General features: G+C 40.1%; 1 protein-coding gene across 1 annotated transcript in view; it reads right to left on the bottom strand.

The window, feature by feature from the left end:
• furinb (furin (paired basic amino acid cleaving enzyme) b) overlaps window positions 1-15,766 on the bottom strand; it is a 103,079-nt gene that overhangs the window by 35,993 nt on the left and 51,320 nt on the right. Inside the window, exons 4-6 of the mRNA XM_050072175.1 lie at window positions 10,855-10,950; window positions 8,903-9,031; window positions 7,554-7,630 (exon numbers count right to left, since the gene is read on the bottom strand). Coding sequence (XP_049928132.1) covers window positions 7,554-7,630; window positions 8,903-9,031; window positions 10,855-10,950 — 302 coding nt within the window. The remainder of the gene's footprint in view (window positions 1-7,553; window positions 7,631-8,902; window positions 9,032-10,854; window positions 10,951-15,766) is intronic.

The raw sequence follows: 15,766 nt of genomic DNA, 5'->3' as shown, positions 1-15,766 counted from the left end.
ACAAAACCTGAAACTCGCTTAAGCTTTTGTTAACCACAGACCTTATTTGAGGCATTTTACCAAAATCCCATTCAAAAAACGTATTGACTTTTAGACGAGAGAACCGGAAGTGCTAAAAGTGCTAACGGAGTTCCGGGTTTACTGGCACACTATTGCAGCCTGTAACAACAACACCACATAGGGCACTGTTTCAAAATCAAAGAGCATTCACATAAGAACGTAGCACCAGCAGAGTACTACGTACTTAATTTTAATTTATGAGCATTTCAAAATCAGCAGAGGGAGGCACGTAAAGCATCTGTTGCGGCATGTCGTGTGCAAGGTACATCCCCAAATGTTACACCTACATGGGGCAAACACTTGCAGACAGAATATATTTATTCCAACAAGAGAGAAACAACTGCACTGAGCATTTACATGCTAATATTTTCCTACTGAACAGATTATCAGAGGTTTACACCTCCACTCTCAACCTGAATGAAAATTCCTTCCGCCGGAGCAGACCAGTCTCTTCAGACTGAGGTGGCAACATGACGCATTTTCATTGTGATTGGGCTATAGGTCTGATTATTAGTGGAACATTAGGGTCCATGTAAATGTACCTATTGATACTCTTTGGTAACTCTTTGATAGCTACTGTACCAGGGAAAGCAAAAGCCCTATCCTTCTGTTTTGGTTAGACAATGGTTCCTCTGAGATCGTACATGGTAACAGGCAGAATCGCACAGTGAAAGCAAGGCATACAGGGAAGCAATCTAAACACCAATGGTGATGTTATTCTAGAGACAGTAAACTATGCAATCAACATTTACTTCACAATAGTAGGTTAAACCAAAAAAACTTTAATTTTAATTCCTGGCAACTTACACTAACAAGTCCCTTTCTTACAATACAATGGGCAGAAAGCAGGCAAAGACTTCGAGAGGGCTGTCAGTCCGTCATCAGGCAAATGTAGATTGACACAGTGACTGTGACGAACATTTGTGCCTATAGGCGATTTAGAATCTCCAATCCATCTCTCTCGCATATATCCTTATGTGGGAGGAATCTCATGTGGACGTGGAGGGAAAGAATCTAACTCTAAAAAAGACGGGGGCCAGAAATCGAAATGTATTTTCTTTTACTGTGAGGCAACAGCTGTGCTACACTCTGAATAAAATTCATTACTCTGCTATATGGAGCACTATGGTAGGAGTGGAAATAAACAATTTTAATGGCACCACTGTGGATAAAATGACCATTGCCCAATGATGAGGTATCTGAAAAGGACATAAATGAAAACAAGGAGATGCAGAGACTCGGCATGGGCTACTGTAAACAAACTAGATACAGTTTGTCAATCAATAAAGCATGTTTAAATTATCCTAACTGGGTGGAAAGCAATCAACGTAACCTACTGGGGAAAAAATACAAATTGCTTGACATCGCTTATCGTGTCTAAAGTGGACTATTTTCACACAGACCCAACTGCTTTAATATCCCATTCAACAGAATCCAGTCAACTGAGCAGGGCAATATTGACTGGCTCCAGGTGTCAGACTGCAACCTCCAATCACCATCGGCTCTAACTTGTCAAAATATTAACAAAACCGCAGCTTTCAATCACAAAGTCCTTTTCTTAGGCACAAATAATAGCGGGAGAGCCGACAGAAAGCCGGAGGAAACGGGTTGAAGAGTGAGATCCCTGCCAACATCACCTCCAAAAAGTCTGCCTGGCTGTGTGGAAAATAAACAAGCCGTCCCCGGCAGAGTAAACAAGACGGGGGGAAGCAGAGTTACATTATTCAGGCTTGACAAAGGGTGGCAGCTTTGTAAACAATAATTGATAAACTCAGTGTAAACAGTGGAGGGCATTTATCTACAGCAAGTGATGGCCAGAGTAAATAGAGAAAATATTTTTGTGTGCACAGGTTCCCTACTCTTCTCTTGGTTTTTTGTTTTTGTTTCATTGTTCTTTCTCCATTCACACTGCCAACAGACCACTTTAGAGTCTGAGAAAACTTTTGTCAAACTGTCAAAGCTCAGAATGACTAATGAAGTCTCATAATAGGGTTTACGCAAGTTTCCTTTACACCAAGGTACGCTCCCTCTTTACTTACTGAAAGCAGTGTTTACTTGTTTATCTGCTGAGTAGAGTACATTTTTTATATACAATGGTGGATTGAGAAACAACTGCCTCAATTCAGCAGCACAAATACTGCACGGACTGGAGTTTGTCTCTTTAAAAATGTCTCCAAGGACAAACTATATCTTTTATGTCAAAAAACACACTTGACGTAAGAGCATAAATACGGATGCTTGAGGAATGTCAATTCAACACAATGTTGTGTTCTAAGATGTGTCAGCGGCAAAGTCAACGTGACACGGTGCGACCCGCTGTGTCAAACACTGTAACAGAGGCGCTAAAGGAGACAACGCAGGAGGAAGCTGTCCTCTTTGATTTGTGCTCTCCTTCAGTCTGATTTGTCCTGTATTGCACCCTTGACGACGCAGGTTTATTACCGCTATACAGCCATAGATATGCATGCGGCGTGTGAACAGCAGGGCTGTGGATTTGCAGAGCGCAGGACGGGCATTTTCATTGGCATTCATGTACTTAAATAGGGAACGTCTCAGGCCTTAGAAGCCACTTGTCTGCCAGCGGTTTGGCCAAGGACACAGCGCCCGCATATAGTATTTAACCCCACTGCCATTTTCTCTTGCAGCCTGAATTCAAAGTGGATTGAGACTTATTTTCTGTCAACTAAGTACACGAAATTCTGCACAGTGACACATTTAAAATGTTGTGTTTATGGCTAAGCACATAAACCTTTAACCTCCACAGTCCGTGGCTGTCACATTTTGATTTAAGCAATATAGTTGCATAAGTAAGATGAAAAATCATGAATAAATGTCTTTCCAGCAGGAAATCACTGATAAATGTTAAAAATCGTCAAAAAGATTATTTTGCCAAGTACAGTTTTTGTAATAATTTGTCAATACTTCTAACGTTTATATGTCTTATTGATGAAAATCTCATACAGGGAAAGAATTTTGCTGCTTATGAAGGCACACTGTGATAATGGTAATTCTCATTGTTGGAGGAGTTGTTGCTGTCAAGTTGTGAACCACTATCATATTTTCTGGGAATGCTAAAACATGCAGAATTACTGGAAAAATACCCCAGGCGATACAGCTCAGCTCTGACACACATACATATATACACACTCCATTTAGCCACATATTTAGGCTATATCCCCCAGGAAGCAAAAGGTATTGACAGATATTGAATGTGTATATCGCTGGCAGGAGGGAAAACAGCTCAAACCAGAAGATGGATGATGCATTTTGGACCGACTATAAATAACTGGATAGATGCGACAATAGGAGATTTACATGATGGAAAAAATTACTTACTGTTTAAACTTAAAGATGGACATCTTCATATAACACTGGGAAAAATGGTGCAATATATCAAACCTCTGAGATGACCTGATTTTGTCAGGAGAATAAATTGAACTCGCTTAACTTTTAATCTATTTTTTTCTTCTTACCGAATCTTCTTCTGTGTCCAAATATCTCACGGTAATGTGTAAGATTATGTGAAGCCAAACTGCTCCATGCATTTCTATTTATTTTATTCTATTTTTACCTTCTGGCTGTGTGTAGTTATGTTATGGCTCTTTTTTCATGACCAACCCTACCAAAGGAAATTAGATTATGAGTCAATCTAAATGAAAACAAGGTGGAGAGATTATATTATTGGCACAAGATTCTTTTTTCTTCCTTTTTATTGCTCTAAAAATAGCTGTTTTTACATTCTTAATAAAAAAGTCCCCCAGCACAAGTCAGCAGCTAGTCTATCTCCCTCCCTTTTTGCAGGGGCCACCTGCTCAACCTTGACTAATGTTTTGAGAAATCAAGAATCTAATGAAATTAAAAAATGAAAAATATGAGTCCCTTGAGCACAACTGATGCAGGTACATTTGCCATTTTTTTCCTACCCAGTGCACTTCTGCTGAAGAAGCACTTTCATGGTCAGAGAAACAAATAGCCACACACCACCAAGGACAAAGCAGTTTGATAGAGGGAGAGCAGCGTGCGAACACTTCTCTTGGTCTTTCTCAATGCCATCCACTAGATGAGCCACCGCATGTCTTTCCTTTATCTTTCCAGCCTTGAGTTTGAGCCACTTTAGTATTCTGGTGCTGATGGGTTGGTTTGGACTGAAGGGCACACGCGGCTGTGTAGCATGCCAATCATTTTCCAATAACGGCTGTCACTACACAATCTTGCGGTGCAGGCATGTGGATCTCAATTAATGGACCCCTGTGAAAAGTTCCCTACAGGAGCTAATAGCTCTCCGCTGGGGAACTTAGAGGGACGGGGACACTGTAACAACCTGAAAGAGACAAATTTAAATCACTACACCAAAGAGCTCACCAAAATTAGAATAAGTCAACTGAAAATCTGCACAGTGGTGAGCCGCTCTGATGTGGAATGAATACGATCAGATGTTAATATAGTGGCACTTCTAGAGCAGGGGAGGATAATCAAGTCTATCATCTTTTTACCCAGTCTGGATCGCGAGTATTGCTTATTTTAATGATTCAAAATATTTAAGGTTTTATTTGATTGATTTATAAAGGTCCGCAAATTAAAAAATGTTTAAGTATTATGGATTACATTGTTTAGATCAGTGATAAGATTGTGTTGTATTTATTTAAAGACCCACTGACACAATAGTTAGTGGGTCTTTAGCTTCTGTACTCGGACAGACTCCCCAGTGAAACAGGATATTTGACGGTGTACAGTTACAAGAGGGACTCCAATTAAATCCTTCACATTTGGTTAGCCAGCTAAAAAGTGGGCAGGCGTAGAGTTTAGCGTGATACAGAGCACAGCTGAGTCTGCCGCTGACCAGACTGTTGGCTTCACACACACACCTCCCTCGGCACTGGATCAGGAGGGGGACGAGGGAGAAAATTATGAAAACAAATTGAAAAATAACATTAGACTTCCACATTGATTTGGACACGAAAACTAAGGTTTTGCCAACTGCTATACAAACACAGATCTCCTCCTATCTTTCTTCATATTGCTGGTAGCTATTACAACTCACAAATGGTGTGGTTTTATATGACTGGTGTGACTCAAAGTCTCATTTGATTGGATAAACTTTTGTAAACGCCCTCGGAGGGCAGGATGAGTCATTTAACATTTGAAACACGGGGTTTCTGTCAGAGTAAATACATTCTGATACTGATTAATTGACATTATGTTTGACCTTTAACAAGAAACAAATGATCAATTAACACAGGGATACAGAATCGACACTGGGAAAATGAATTTTTCATTTAATGTGGACTTTAAATCTGCCAGAAAATGGATAGAGGATAAATACTTTCTGAAGATATTAAAAAACTATAGGATGTTAGTCACTACGAGGAGTGTGATGATTTAATATCATGGCTATAAATCTGAGCAAAATCATATTATAATCATGAAAATGAACAAAATTTGGTCATGAAACCTGTTTTTTTCTCAGACATGTTCAAAGAGTCTGGTCACATGCATTGATACATACAGAAATATCTATGTATTATTTTCACGGTACTGCACAGCCCTCTTGTCACTGGTTGAGTTCTTTAGAAATATATAGAGTGTTCTACTGTAATGACAGCCTGCAGACAGGAGGTGAAATCAATCCTGCTATCCTCTGCTCTCGCCTTCACCCTCTACGTCCACATCACACTGACATAATGGAGGAAAAGTGGAGGAAAAGTGTAGAAAAAAAGACAAACATTGACATGATGAAGCACAAACGGATTACCTGCTTGGCCAGCCTTCAACCTTCCTTCAACTTCGCCTGCATCCCCTTCAACACTATCTGCCAAAGCTGCCCACTCAAGACTACAGAGCATTTCCAAGCATAAACACGGAGATGAGAATTCAAAAATCAGCCTTGCGTGTCATCAGTACAAATGAACTTGCCTCCGTGGCGATGGAAAATGCCCGCCTCCGACTCTCCTTTGCTTTTTGTTGTCCTATGAATATATTCATATAATCTCATTGTGAGGGGGTTGTGAGCATTACTCACTGTCGGCCTGTATTACTCTGTGGTGATTTACATAACTCATTGGATATAATTTGTCCACAGGTCACTCCAAACACCGCAGCTCCACGCTGTAGACACAGACACACCCTTGCTTTTCATTCCATGCCCATAAATCGATCCAGTCCGAGATAATTGCTTTGGCAATTCCACTGTCATGGGTAGTAGAGTGTGTGCAAGTGCAAATCTATGCACTCTCTGTTTTTATTATGTATGTGTGTCTTTCTGAAGTAATAGCATGGTGCAGTCGGGGAGTTGAAGTGAACCAGAGGCAGGGAGTAATCCCCTCCAGTAGTGCTTTGTTCCATCAGCAGGACAGAGTGGGATCTACTTTGCACTGACAGAAAGGGCTGGGGTCGCTCTGCATGGCTACCCGAGCTGTCGGCAAGGACAAGAAACAAGGCCTCTGCGCGGAAAACTGCTGATGCCAGCCTCTCTCAAGATTAGTAAATGCTGGAGATGAATAGATCATGTTTTCAGATGAAGAGAGAAAAACAGAGAGAGAGCGTTTGGAGAAATAAACAAAGTCAGAGTTCAAATCGGAACATCTGCGCAGATTCTATTCTCATACAACAGTTCCTCCAATCTCATGAAAACTCGTTAAGCTGATTTCGCTTCTCCCTCTGACCAACTGCAAGAGCTTTGAAACCCCAAATAAAGACCAGAAACAAACAACAAACAACTACAAAAGACTTGGTGGCAGTAGTCCCAGAAAAGAGAGAGATTTCAGACAAATCCTGCTGTGCTTTTCAGAGGCGGGATGTAGCTTCTCATCTGCTCCAGGGGGATTGGACTAAGGCAGAAGACCACGGTGTTTGGAGAAACGGGGAGAAGGGAGGAGATGAAGGTTTAGGATTCGCCCTTGCCGGAGCTTTAGTGTTCCATCATTAAATTGGGGCAAACACGATTTAATGCGATCAACAAAGACTGGAAGGGAAGAGCATAAATCACTGAGGGCAAGTATTGTATTAGCAACAAATAAGTGGCTGTGGGCTGCACAGGCTGGACCTTGAGATGTGGCTACAGAGGCTTGGCTTGTGTACTGAAGCAAAAAAAAAAAAAAAAGGAAAAAAAAGGGGAACAATCTTTCAAGACTTTGCAGAATGGCTGCACCAGTGCTTTCAAACTTTATATAATTGGTTCCTAAATGCATCAGCCAAAAGCACTGGACCAAAAGCTGTATAGACTTGGTGCTTTCTCACCAGTGTCATTCCCTGTCAACTAACATTTATAGGAAGCGAGTGACGAGTCAAAAACAACAAGGGCTGTCAAAAAATAACCTGGAAGATCCCTGTCCAAATTATTTCTCAGTACGAATACACTTGCCCACTCTCACAATAAAATGACTCAAGTCTGCTCCTGTGTGCCAAATTTCCATAAAGATTGAAAGCTTATTTTGGAGCAATTAAGATCTATTCCTAGTTGTGGTGTTGCCAGATTGCTGCTTTTGCCAAATTACCTGTTCTCATTTCGCTGCGTGTATCTTGGCTGGGGGTCAGCGTCTCCATCATTAACATCATAGCTGGCTGCAGGGTCCTAGGAAAAACATGAAAAGTTAGGACTCCAGTCATATCGTTTTATTTTCAAGCTCTTATTTAACTTGTTTTCATTTTTCTCTAACAATCTGTGGAGGTGCGGAGGCTGCACAATTATGACCAAAAGGATAAACACGATTATTTCAATCATTATTAATATCACGATTTCTTCTGAAGATTATTTATTGATTTGGGGGGAAAATATTTTTACTGCACTTTCACATTTAAATAAACAGAACACTGCTTTTACCTCCATGTTGTGCCACATTCCTACTAAAGTACAAATATTTGCATCAAATTTACACTGGTCCTTATTCACAGTACACCTCCTACGAGCAAAATATAAATCAGCTATAAATATATATGTATTTTTTACTCAAAATTAAATAAACAAAGCACTGCTTACATTCCTGCTAATTAAAAAATCTTTACATAATAAGACTCAAAGGTCCAGTGTGTAGGATTTTAGGGGACACACTGGCAGGAATTGAATTTAATATATGTATGTTCTCTTTAGTGTATAATCACCTGAGAATAAGAATAGCTGTGTTTTCATTATCTTAGTATGAGCTGTTTACATCTACATGTCTCTATGGAGACTACCATGCTGCACCGCTACAGAATGGACAAACTGAACACTGACTCTAGATAGATAAACTGCTTTATTCAGTGTTTTTACCACTTAAAATCACTGGGTCCATTTTATTTGGAGATGAAAAAACAACATGTGCAGATAATTCTGCTCCTGCTAAAAAACCTGAACATCTGGATCTTAATTTATTGGAGGGAAAGGGTGAGCACAGATCAGGAGGTGCTAGGCTAGCGGCCTATCTCTGACATGCCAAACAGCGTTCGAGAAACATTGATTTTTAATGAGAAACTGTTTTATTCAGTGTTTTTACCAGTTTCAGTCACCTGGTCTGTTTGTTTTGGAGAGGAAGAGACCTCGGTGGATAATTTGGCTCCCGGTAAAAACCTCCTGGACGATGAACACTGAAGGAATTCTAACAAGGAATCTTACACGCTGGATCTTTAACACAAGGTTCTTCTTCACCTGAATTCAATGCATCTGCTAGTAGCAAAATACGAATAATCTTGTAACCAAAATAAAGGCTAACTTAAAATAAATAAGACATCTTCCATGCCATCTAAATACTGCAGTCAATCATGTTAATTTAATTGTGGGAAGCCAAAATTGCGTTTGAGATTAACATTGGATTAAGCCTTACGAGGTGTGTCAACTGCTTTATACTTGTTTGTATCTTTGACTTACATAATTGCTGATGAGGTCAGGGTGGTCTTTCTCAATGCCGTCATCCAGGATAGTCACCACTACACCTCTTCCTGTGTAGCCTTGAGCCCATGCTGTTTCAGTATTCAGGTCTTGATGTGTTGGGTTGGACTGCAAAAGACACAAGGGTTTTGTTCAGCTGTCAATCTGCTGTGACTGACACGTCCCAGACAGACCGACAGAAAAGGTCTATGGGTGTCAGGACGGCTTAAATCATCCCCAGAGACCTTTTATACTTGCTGCAGAATGTTATATTAAAAACACAAATGCTCACTACAAAAATAAACACCAACACATAAAATAGGCAGATCAGAGGTGGTTCATGGACACTTAAAATCCAATTTTAATGCATCACCCCGACGCGCCTGCCTCAGGCTGAGCTGCCCAGTGTGAGCATCCTCCTGTAGTTAAGCTGTCAGAAAAAAGACTGACAACCTGTTGCAGGTCAGAAATCTTGGTAAGAGCATTTGCCTCTCCCACAGAAGAAATAGCAGTCTGCGAGCGTTGACAGGAGGGGGTGGGAGACAAGCAGGGGGGATTCGGAGTGGTAAAGTGTGATTTGGATGGATAACAGAAAAATTTGTACGGTGAGAAGAAGTATGAGGAGAAGTGAGCGCTGGAGGTGAAGGAGATGGTTATAGATAAACACGAGTAGGAATGGAAAAGACATCACAGACGACCTTCTTCGCCCCCCTCCTCTGTTTCCTGCTGATTTTCCTCCACAGGGTACGACTCCTGCATGTGCACTTCTGTGAGGACGCCTGGATGCTTAGGTAAGTAAATTCTTGGATGTAGGCTTTGAACTGGCACCAACACCATTCAGTACATATTTTAAGTGAATGTTTGCTACAAACTGCACCAGAATAAACCAACACAAAAGCCCTCTAAATACATTAAACTGGTTGTACTACCAAAACAAAACTTCAGCACTGGTGGCATATGCCTTAAGCTGAACCGCCTTTGTTTGGTTTTTAAACTGTGCAGAATACTTTATATAGGAGGGTAAAAAAAAAGGTTTAAGTCCTGAGAAGATTAGAGGTCTAATGCTGAATGGCAGAGGTGGTTTCACAACTTCTATTCACTGGTGATTAATGTCTGGGATAGTCACTGTTGTCATTAATCCGTTGCAGTGACACAGGTTTTGTGCATATAAAGAAGGAAAAAGGGGAGATTAAGGCAAATTGAAGCATCCCCGACGAAAAGCTGTGAATAACGAAACAGACACAGAGTCAGGGCCATTTGCTATCAATGTTTCACAGGTGATACAGTTCAGCAGTCGATCTCTCCTGACATTTCATTTTCCATTCAACCCAGCGTCTTGGGATGCATAGTATCACACCTTTGACTGTGGAAACCTTGTGTTGGTGGTGAAGATGATGATGCGACTAAATCCATCAGGGTTAGTCCAAAAGACAGCAATTCAATTTATGCTTATCTGACTGACCATGAGGGAATTAATAACTTCTGCCACTGCGATAATGAATACATCTTTAAATCAGGTATCCTTACAAGCGTCTGCAGAGCTGAGTGCTGTGCTGTGTCAGACGGGGCTGAATGAGGAGGCCTTCAACGTTTAATTAGAAATAATTGCAGAGTAGAAACTGAAAAATGTCCAAGACAACAATTTGCTAAGAACACATATGAATGCAGAAGACAGTTTTCTCACAGGCTTCAAAATCTTAAAAGGCATTCTGAATTGAATACAAAAAAAAAAAAATCCATATATATTCTTCTGGCTGTGCGCCTACCTACTAATTTATTTGTTGGTTATGTCACACAGATGCAACTTTAAAATGCTACTGCAAAGTACACAGTGTGTGCTACTTTATGAATAATACACATATAATGAATGTCTGAACATTTTCAATTTCATTTTTGCATATAATGACAGACTCATTAGGTTGAGGCTGTAAAGATAAGAGACAATCACACACCAGGTACCACTGCTTGGGGAAATCAGGGTCGGTTGGGTCTTCGTAGATATCCCTCTTCTTCCTTTTTTTCACCACTTGCTGCTCCGCCCACAGGACCTGGGGCACCCACACACACAAAAACACACACAGAGAAAATTCATAGTTTACCAAGTTATCTTCACATGCTATTGTGTTGTTACGAATGTTCTAATTTCAGAAACTGTTGCAATGTCCCACAGACAGTGGACGTGAAAAAAACAAGGCCCCAGCTGTGTTCCAAAACCAATAACTAGAGAGAGAGGCAGAGATGTGAAGCAAATCTAATTTATTTCATCCCTGAGATGCTGAAGGAAAGTGGCTGCTGTACAGTGTGCCAGAGAGAAAGCGCCTTTGAAGTCCTGGAGGCTGCTGGGGTATGCACAGGATTGGTCGGGGTGGGTGACAGTAAATGCTAATACCACAAATAGTAAATGTCATTTTATAGTTTGGTTTCTGAAGTTGAAAAAAAAAAAAAAGACACACGCTTCCAAACACGCTTGCCAAAAGGCGCACAACAGCAAATCATTTAATGTCTGTCCACTCGCCAGTTAATGTGACTGGTGCACTCAGCATTTTTCTGTTCTTCTGTCAGGCTTATATCTGCGTATTTTTTGCTCCGTGAACATGATTGACAGTAGTGAGGATGATTAAAGACACCCGTAGCATTTGATATTTGTTCAGATTTGTCCAGATTGCCAAATATATATTTGGCACATCTCACATTGTGTATTGATAACTGAGCATTTCATATCCAAGCTGTGAGACAAAATCTGATAAAGGCTGGCACTTCGTAACTTTAATCAATCAAAAATATTCCCACTTTTAAAAAAAAACCAAAAGCCTAGTCAGGTGATAAGAACGTATCGCAAAGAATAGGAAGCTGTTGGCCAATCAGAAGCCTGGAGCAGTGACCTTTGTGTTACATTCCGACGCCTCTGTTCCTCAATATAGTGGAGGAGTAACTGTACATTTATGTGTAAAGTCCTGTTGGCAAGATTAGAGCCAGCGCTATTTCTGTCACTTCAGCCACTGCACGAAATGTCGCCTCATTTGTGATGCCTCACAAAGGAGATAATTGCACATACACTGATTCCTCAAACCAAGAACTCAGGTTTTTATTTGTTGACACGTCAACACTGAAAACTGTTTCTGAAAATCTTCACACTGGAGTTTAACAAAAGATCTATATTCAGTGACCTAAAAACAGTTTGCAGGAGGACAAAAGGCCACAATGCAAAGAAGAATGTGAAGTTTGAAAGCACATAAAACTTTCACTGCTTTGTTTGAATATGGAAGACACAACCAGGCAGTGACTCTCCGTACATTCTCGCAGTTAAAGCATTATTCCACCTAATGTCCCAGATAAGCATCTTAACAATGCTTTCATGTCTGTCTTTAATACAATGATTGTGACATAAACAAATTAGACATGTAATAGACAGAACCATCTGGTGTGAAGGATCTGTTGCATTGCTTCAACAAACATTACACTGTATTCTAATTAAACGAAAGGCATTGAGCTATTCAAATAATGTTTAAACGCCAACTTAGAGTGCTCCTAATGCCGCAGAGGGAACGTTCGTAGATGGAGTGAAACTAAAGAAGAGACACTTAACTTCTGAAGCAGTTTAAGCAGATGCTGTTGTGCATTATTATTGTCAGTGATGAATGCATCCTTTGCTGAATTTTCGCTGAAGGTGATGAAGCTTAAACTGAATCCACTTTTGTGTCAAGAGCACTCAAGTGAAGCATGTCTAAACTTGTGTATTCCCTGCACAATGCCTGGCAAACTCTGAAGGACCAACCTCTTTTTCTAAGTATGTAAATTCTTTTCAATCCCTTTTTCCCCCCTTTTGCTTTGTTGCTGTCAGAGTTGTTTCTAGGAGTGAACGCTTGATTTCTTGATTACATGCTCTTACAGTATAGAGCACGTGGTCTGAATGAGAACGGGTTCGTTGCAGCTACTGAGGGCAGTGAAGCTCCTAACCTAGTTGAAAACTTTGCCTCAGAGAATGAAGCCATTAACCTTATTCGAGCGACCCCAGACTAATTAACATTTATCTCATTTCATTACATTTATAACTGCACACGACTGACCTCGTTGCACTGCTGCCCACTGCACAGCACATTATTATCAGAGCGAAATTACAACCGATAGATGAATCAGATGATTATCTGGATAAGGCCATTTACTGTAGAATATAGTGTTTCATTTATACAGCCAATTAATGCATATGATTGAGAATTAGCACATTCAACTCACAACCTACTTATATAACATCGCCTTAGGAAAACTGACATTCAGTGTCATAAACCTAATGTAAGCTGATCTTTTTACTTGTAGAATATTTTAAGTATATGTGCGAAAACCCACTCTTGAGAAAAACAAGGTCTGATCGATAACTTCCAGAAGACCAAGCCAGTGATGGAGAACTAATGAGTGCACGGAGATATACAGTACAAGCACCACCCTGAGGTCTGGGACACAGATTAGACAAACACAACCACACAAAGAAGCAATCACGAGACAAGAAGAAGGTCTCAACGTGGCCTAGGTCTGTGATCCGCTTGAGCAACACACTATTTGTTCCATCCCTCGCACAGTGTCCTGAGGGCTTTCCTGTCTGACGACTAAGGAGAAGCTGTGCTGGTATTGTCTGTAATGCAGGGAGACAGCCTAAGCTTTGATCTATAGATCTGTGTTTCCACAGTTTATGGAGGAGGAAGATATATAACAATAACAACAACTATTACCATACTACACCATTTTAAAAGTGGTTTTAAGTCAAGTGGATGGCAGAGTAATGAAATGTAAATGGACCGACCACTCGAAGTGCTTTTACACTACATGTCACATTCACCCATTCAGACACTGGCGGCCAAGGCTACCATACAAGGTGACACCTGCTACTCAGTTAAACATACACACACAAGTTGGGGTTCAGTATCTTGCCCACGGAATTGGATACTTTGACATTTGGACTGATGTCAACTTTCTTTTTTTTTTTATTTCAATTCTAGCAACCCTATTACACTCATTTTCAGAATTTCCATGCTGTTTTTTTCCTATTTTTTACAGCTGTGCCTATGTGGCTTATAGGCAACAGTAAGTTAAATTAAACCAAACACATCCCAGCTTAAAGTATTAAAGTTAAATATAGTATTAACTTTTGAAATAAAACAAAAGGTATAAATTAGAAAAAAGGAATGTTTCACAAAAAAAGACTAAAGAATACAAGTAAAAGAAAAGGTAAAAGGTTAGGGAGGAGAGTTGTGTGTGTGTGTGTGTGTGTGTGTGTGTGTATGTATGTACAATGGCATGAGTGTATGTGTATGTGTATGCATCAAGAGGTCAGTCAGGTAGGGCAGATAAAAAATATATAGGCGGATTTTGATCTATGTTAGCAGGCAACAGCTGGGCCCCAACTTTTAATAAAGTAGGGAGGAGTACACTATCTGTTCCATCTGGTAAATTTCCCATACCTTTTCAGTCCACATATTATATGTCGGGGGTCAGGTTGTAGCCACTTGATTGTAATGCTTTTAAGTGCTGCTGTTGTCAACATTTGCAGAAGGTATTTCTTTGCTTTTAGACCTAATATTGCTGTCCTTGAATCTTTTGTGAAATTTTGGAGAAATATTTTTGTAAGTGCATCAGAAATCTCTTCCCAAAATGTACTTAACTTAGTGCATGTCCAAAATATGTTGGTATGGTTAACAATGTGTGTACCACAGTTTCTCCGACATTTATTTGAGTATGTTGAGCCCATTTTAGCCACTATTTCTGGTCCCCGAAAAAATCTCATTGCCACCTTCCATCTTAAGTCCCTTCAAGTATCTGAACAGGTTACTATGTGTGCACCAGTACATACTCCCTCCCATTTGTCCTGTGGTATGTCTGTATGCATTTCAGTTTCCCATCTCCATTTTATATGTAATATACTGTTAAGAGTCATGCTTGAAAATATCGGATAAAAATGACCTACAACTTTCTTGCCCCCATTTCCTGTTTGTACTTTTATCAAAAACTCCTCGATTGGGGTGGGCTCCAAAACTTAATTCCACTCTTTATGTTTGTTAGAAAATGTCTTAATTGTAAATATCTAAAGAAGTCTGTTTTAGGAAGCATATATTCCTCCCTTAACTGTACAAATGACTTGAGGCTGCCATCATTACAGAGTTGGGGTAAATTAGTGAGTCTGTCCATTTTCTAAACTGTGCATCTATAAGGGAAGGGGTTAAGTCATTTACACATCCAATGTTGATTAGCTCTGATAATTGCTGTAGGCAATCCAAATAACAGTTTTATTATCCTCCAAATTTTAATTGTGGCTCTGGTCCATTCATCCATTTGAGTTTCCCTTAGGGGGACATCTACAGTAGGAAAGGCAAAGTCTGTAGGGGCCATACACAGATGTTTTTTTTCTAAATTGAGCCAAACTGCTAATCTTCTGATAAGTGGACTGATAAGTGGATGACCCGCTCTACCTGTAGAGCCAAAGCCACTCAGGAGGTAGAGTGGCCACAGCCCCCCAGAGACCACACCACAACAATAACAACAACAGTGACAAACAGTATTGTTGGGACACATTCAGAGCAATTTGCTGACCAATAAAAACTGACAGCCAATCAAAATCTATACGAATTCAAAGGGCGTCACAGCTGGAGCACCACTGTTTACTGAAGGTTATTGTTTATTAGCATGGATGCTCACATTGTTATCATTATAATTATCGTTATAGGTATTGTTCTCGGCGTGGACAGCTCTTAAATCTGGTGATATTAATTACTTTGTTATTAACAATAAATCCCATGAAATAACCAAATCCAACATTGAACTTATCCTACAGACAGTGCTTTCAAAGTCAAATATAGCTTATTCCTCTATGCCATA

This window comes from Epinephelus moara, chromosome 20 (assembly GCF_006386435.1).
Source record: "Epinephelus moara isolate mb chromosome 20, YSFRI_EMoa_1.0, whole genome shotgun sequence".
Classification (NCBI taxonomy): Eukaryota; Metazoa; Chordata; class Actinopteri; order Perciformes; family Serranidae; genus Epinephelus; species Epinephelus moara.
The sequence above is the reverse complement of the archived record's forward strand: the minus strand, read 5'-3'. Positions and strand labels throughout refer to the sequence as shown.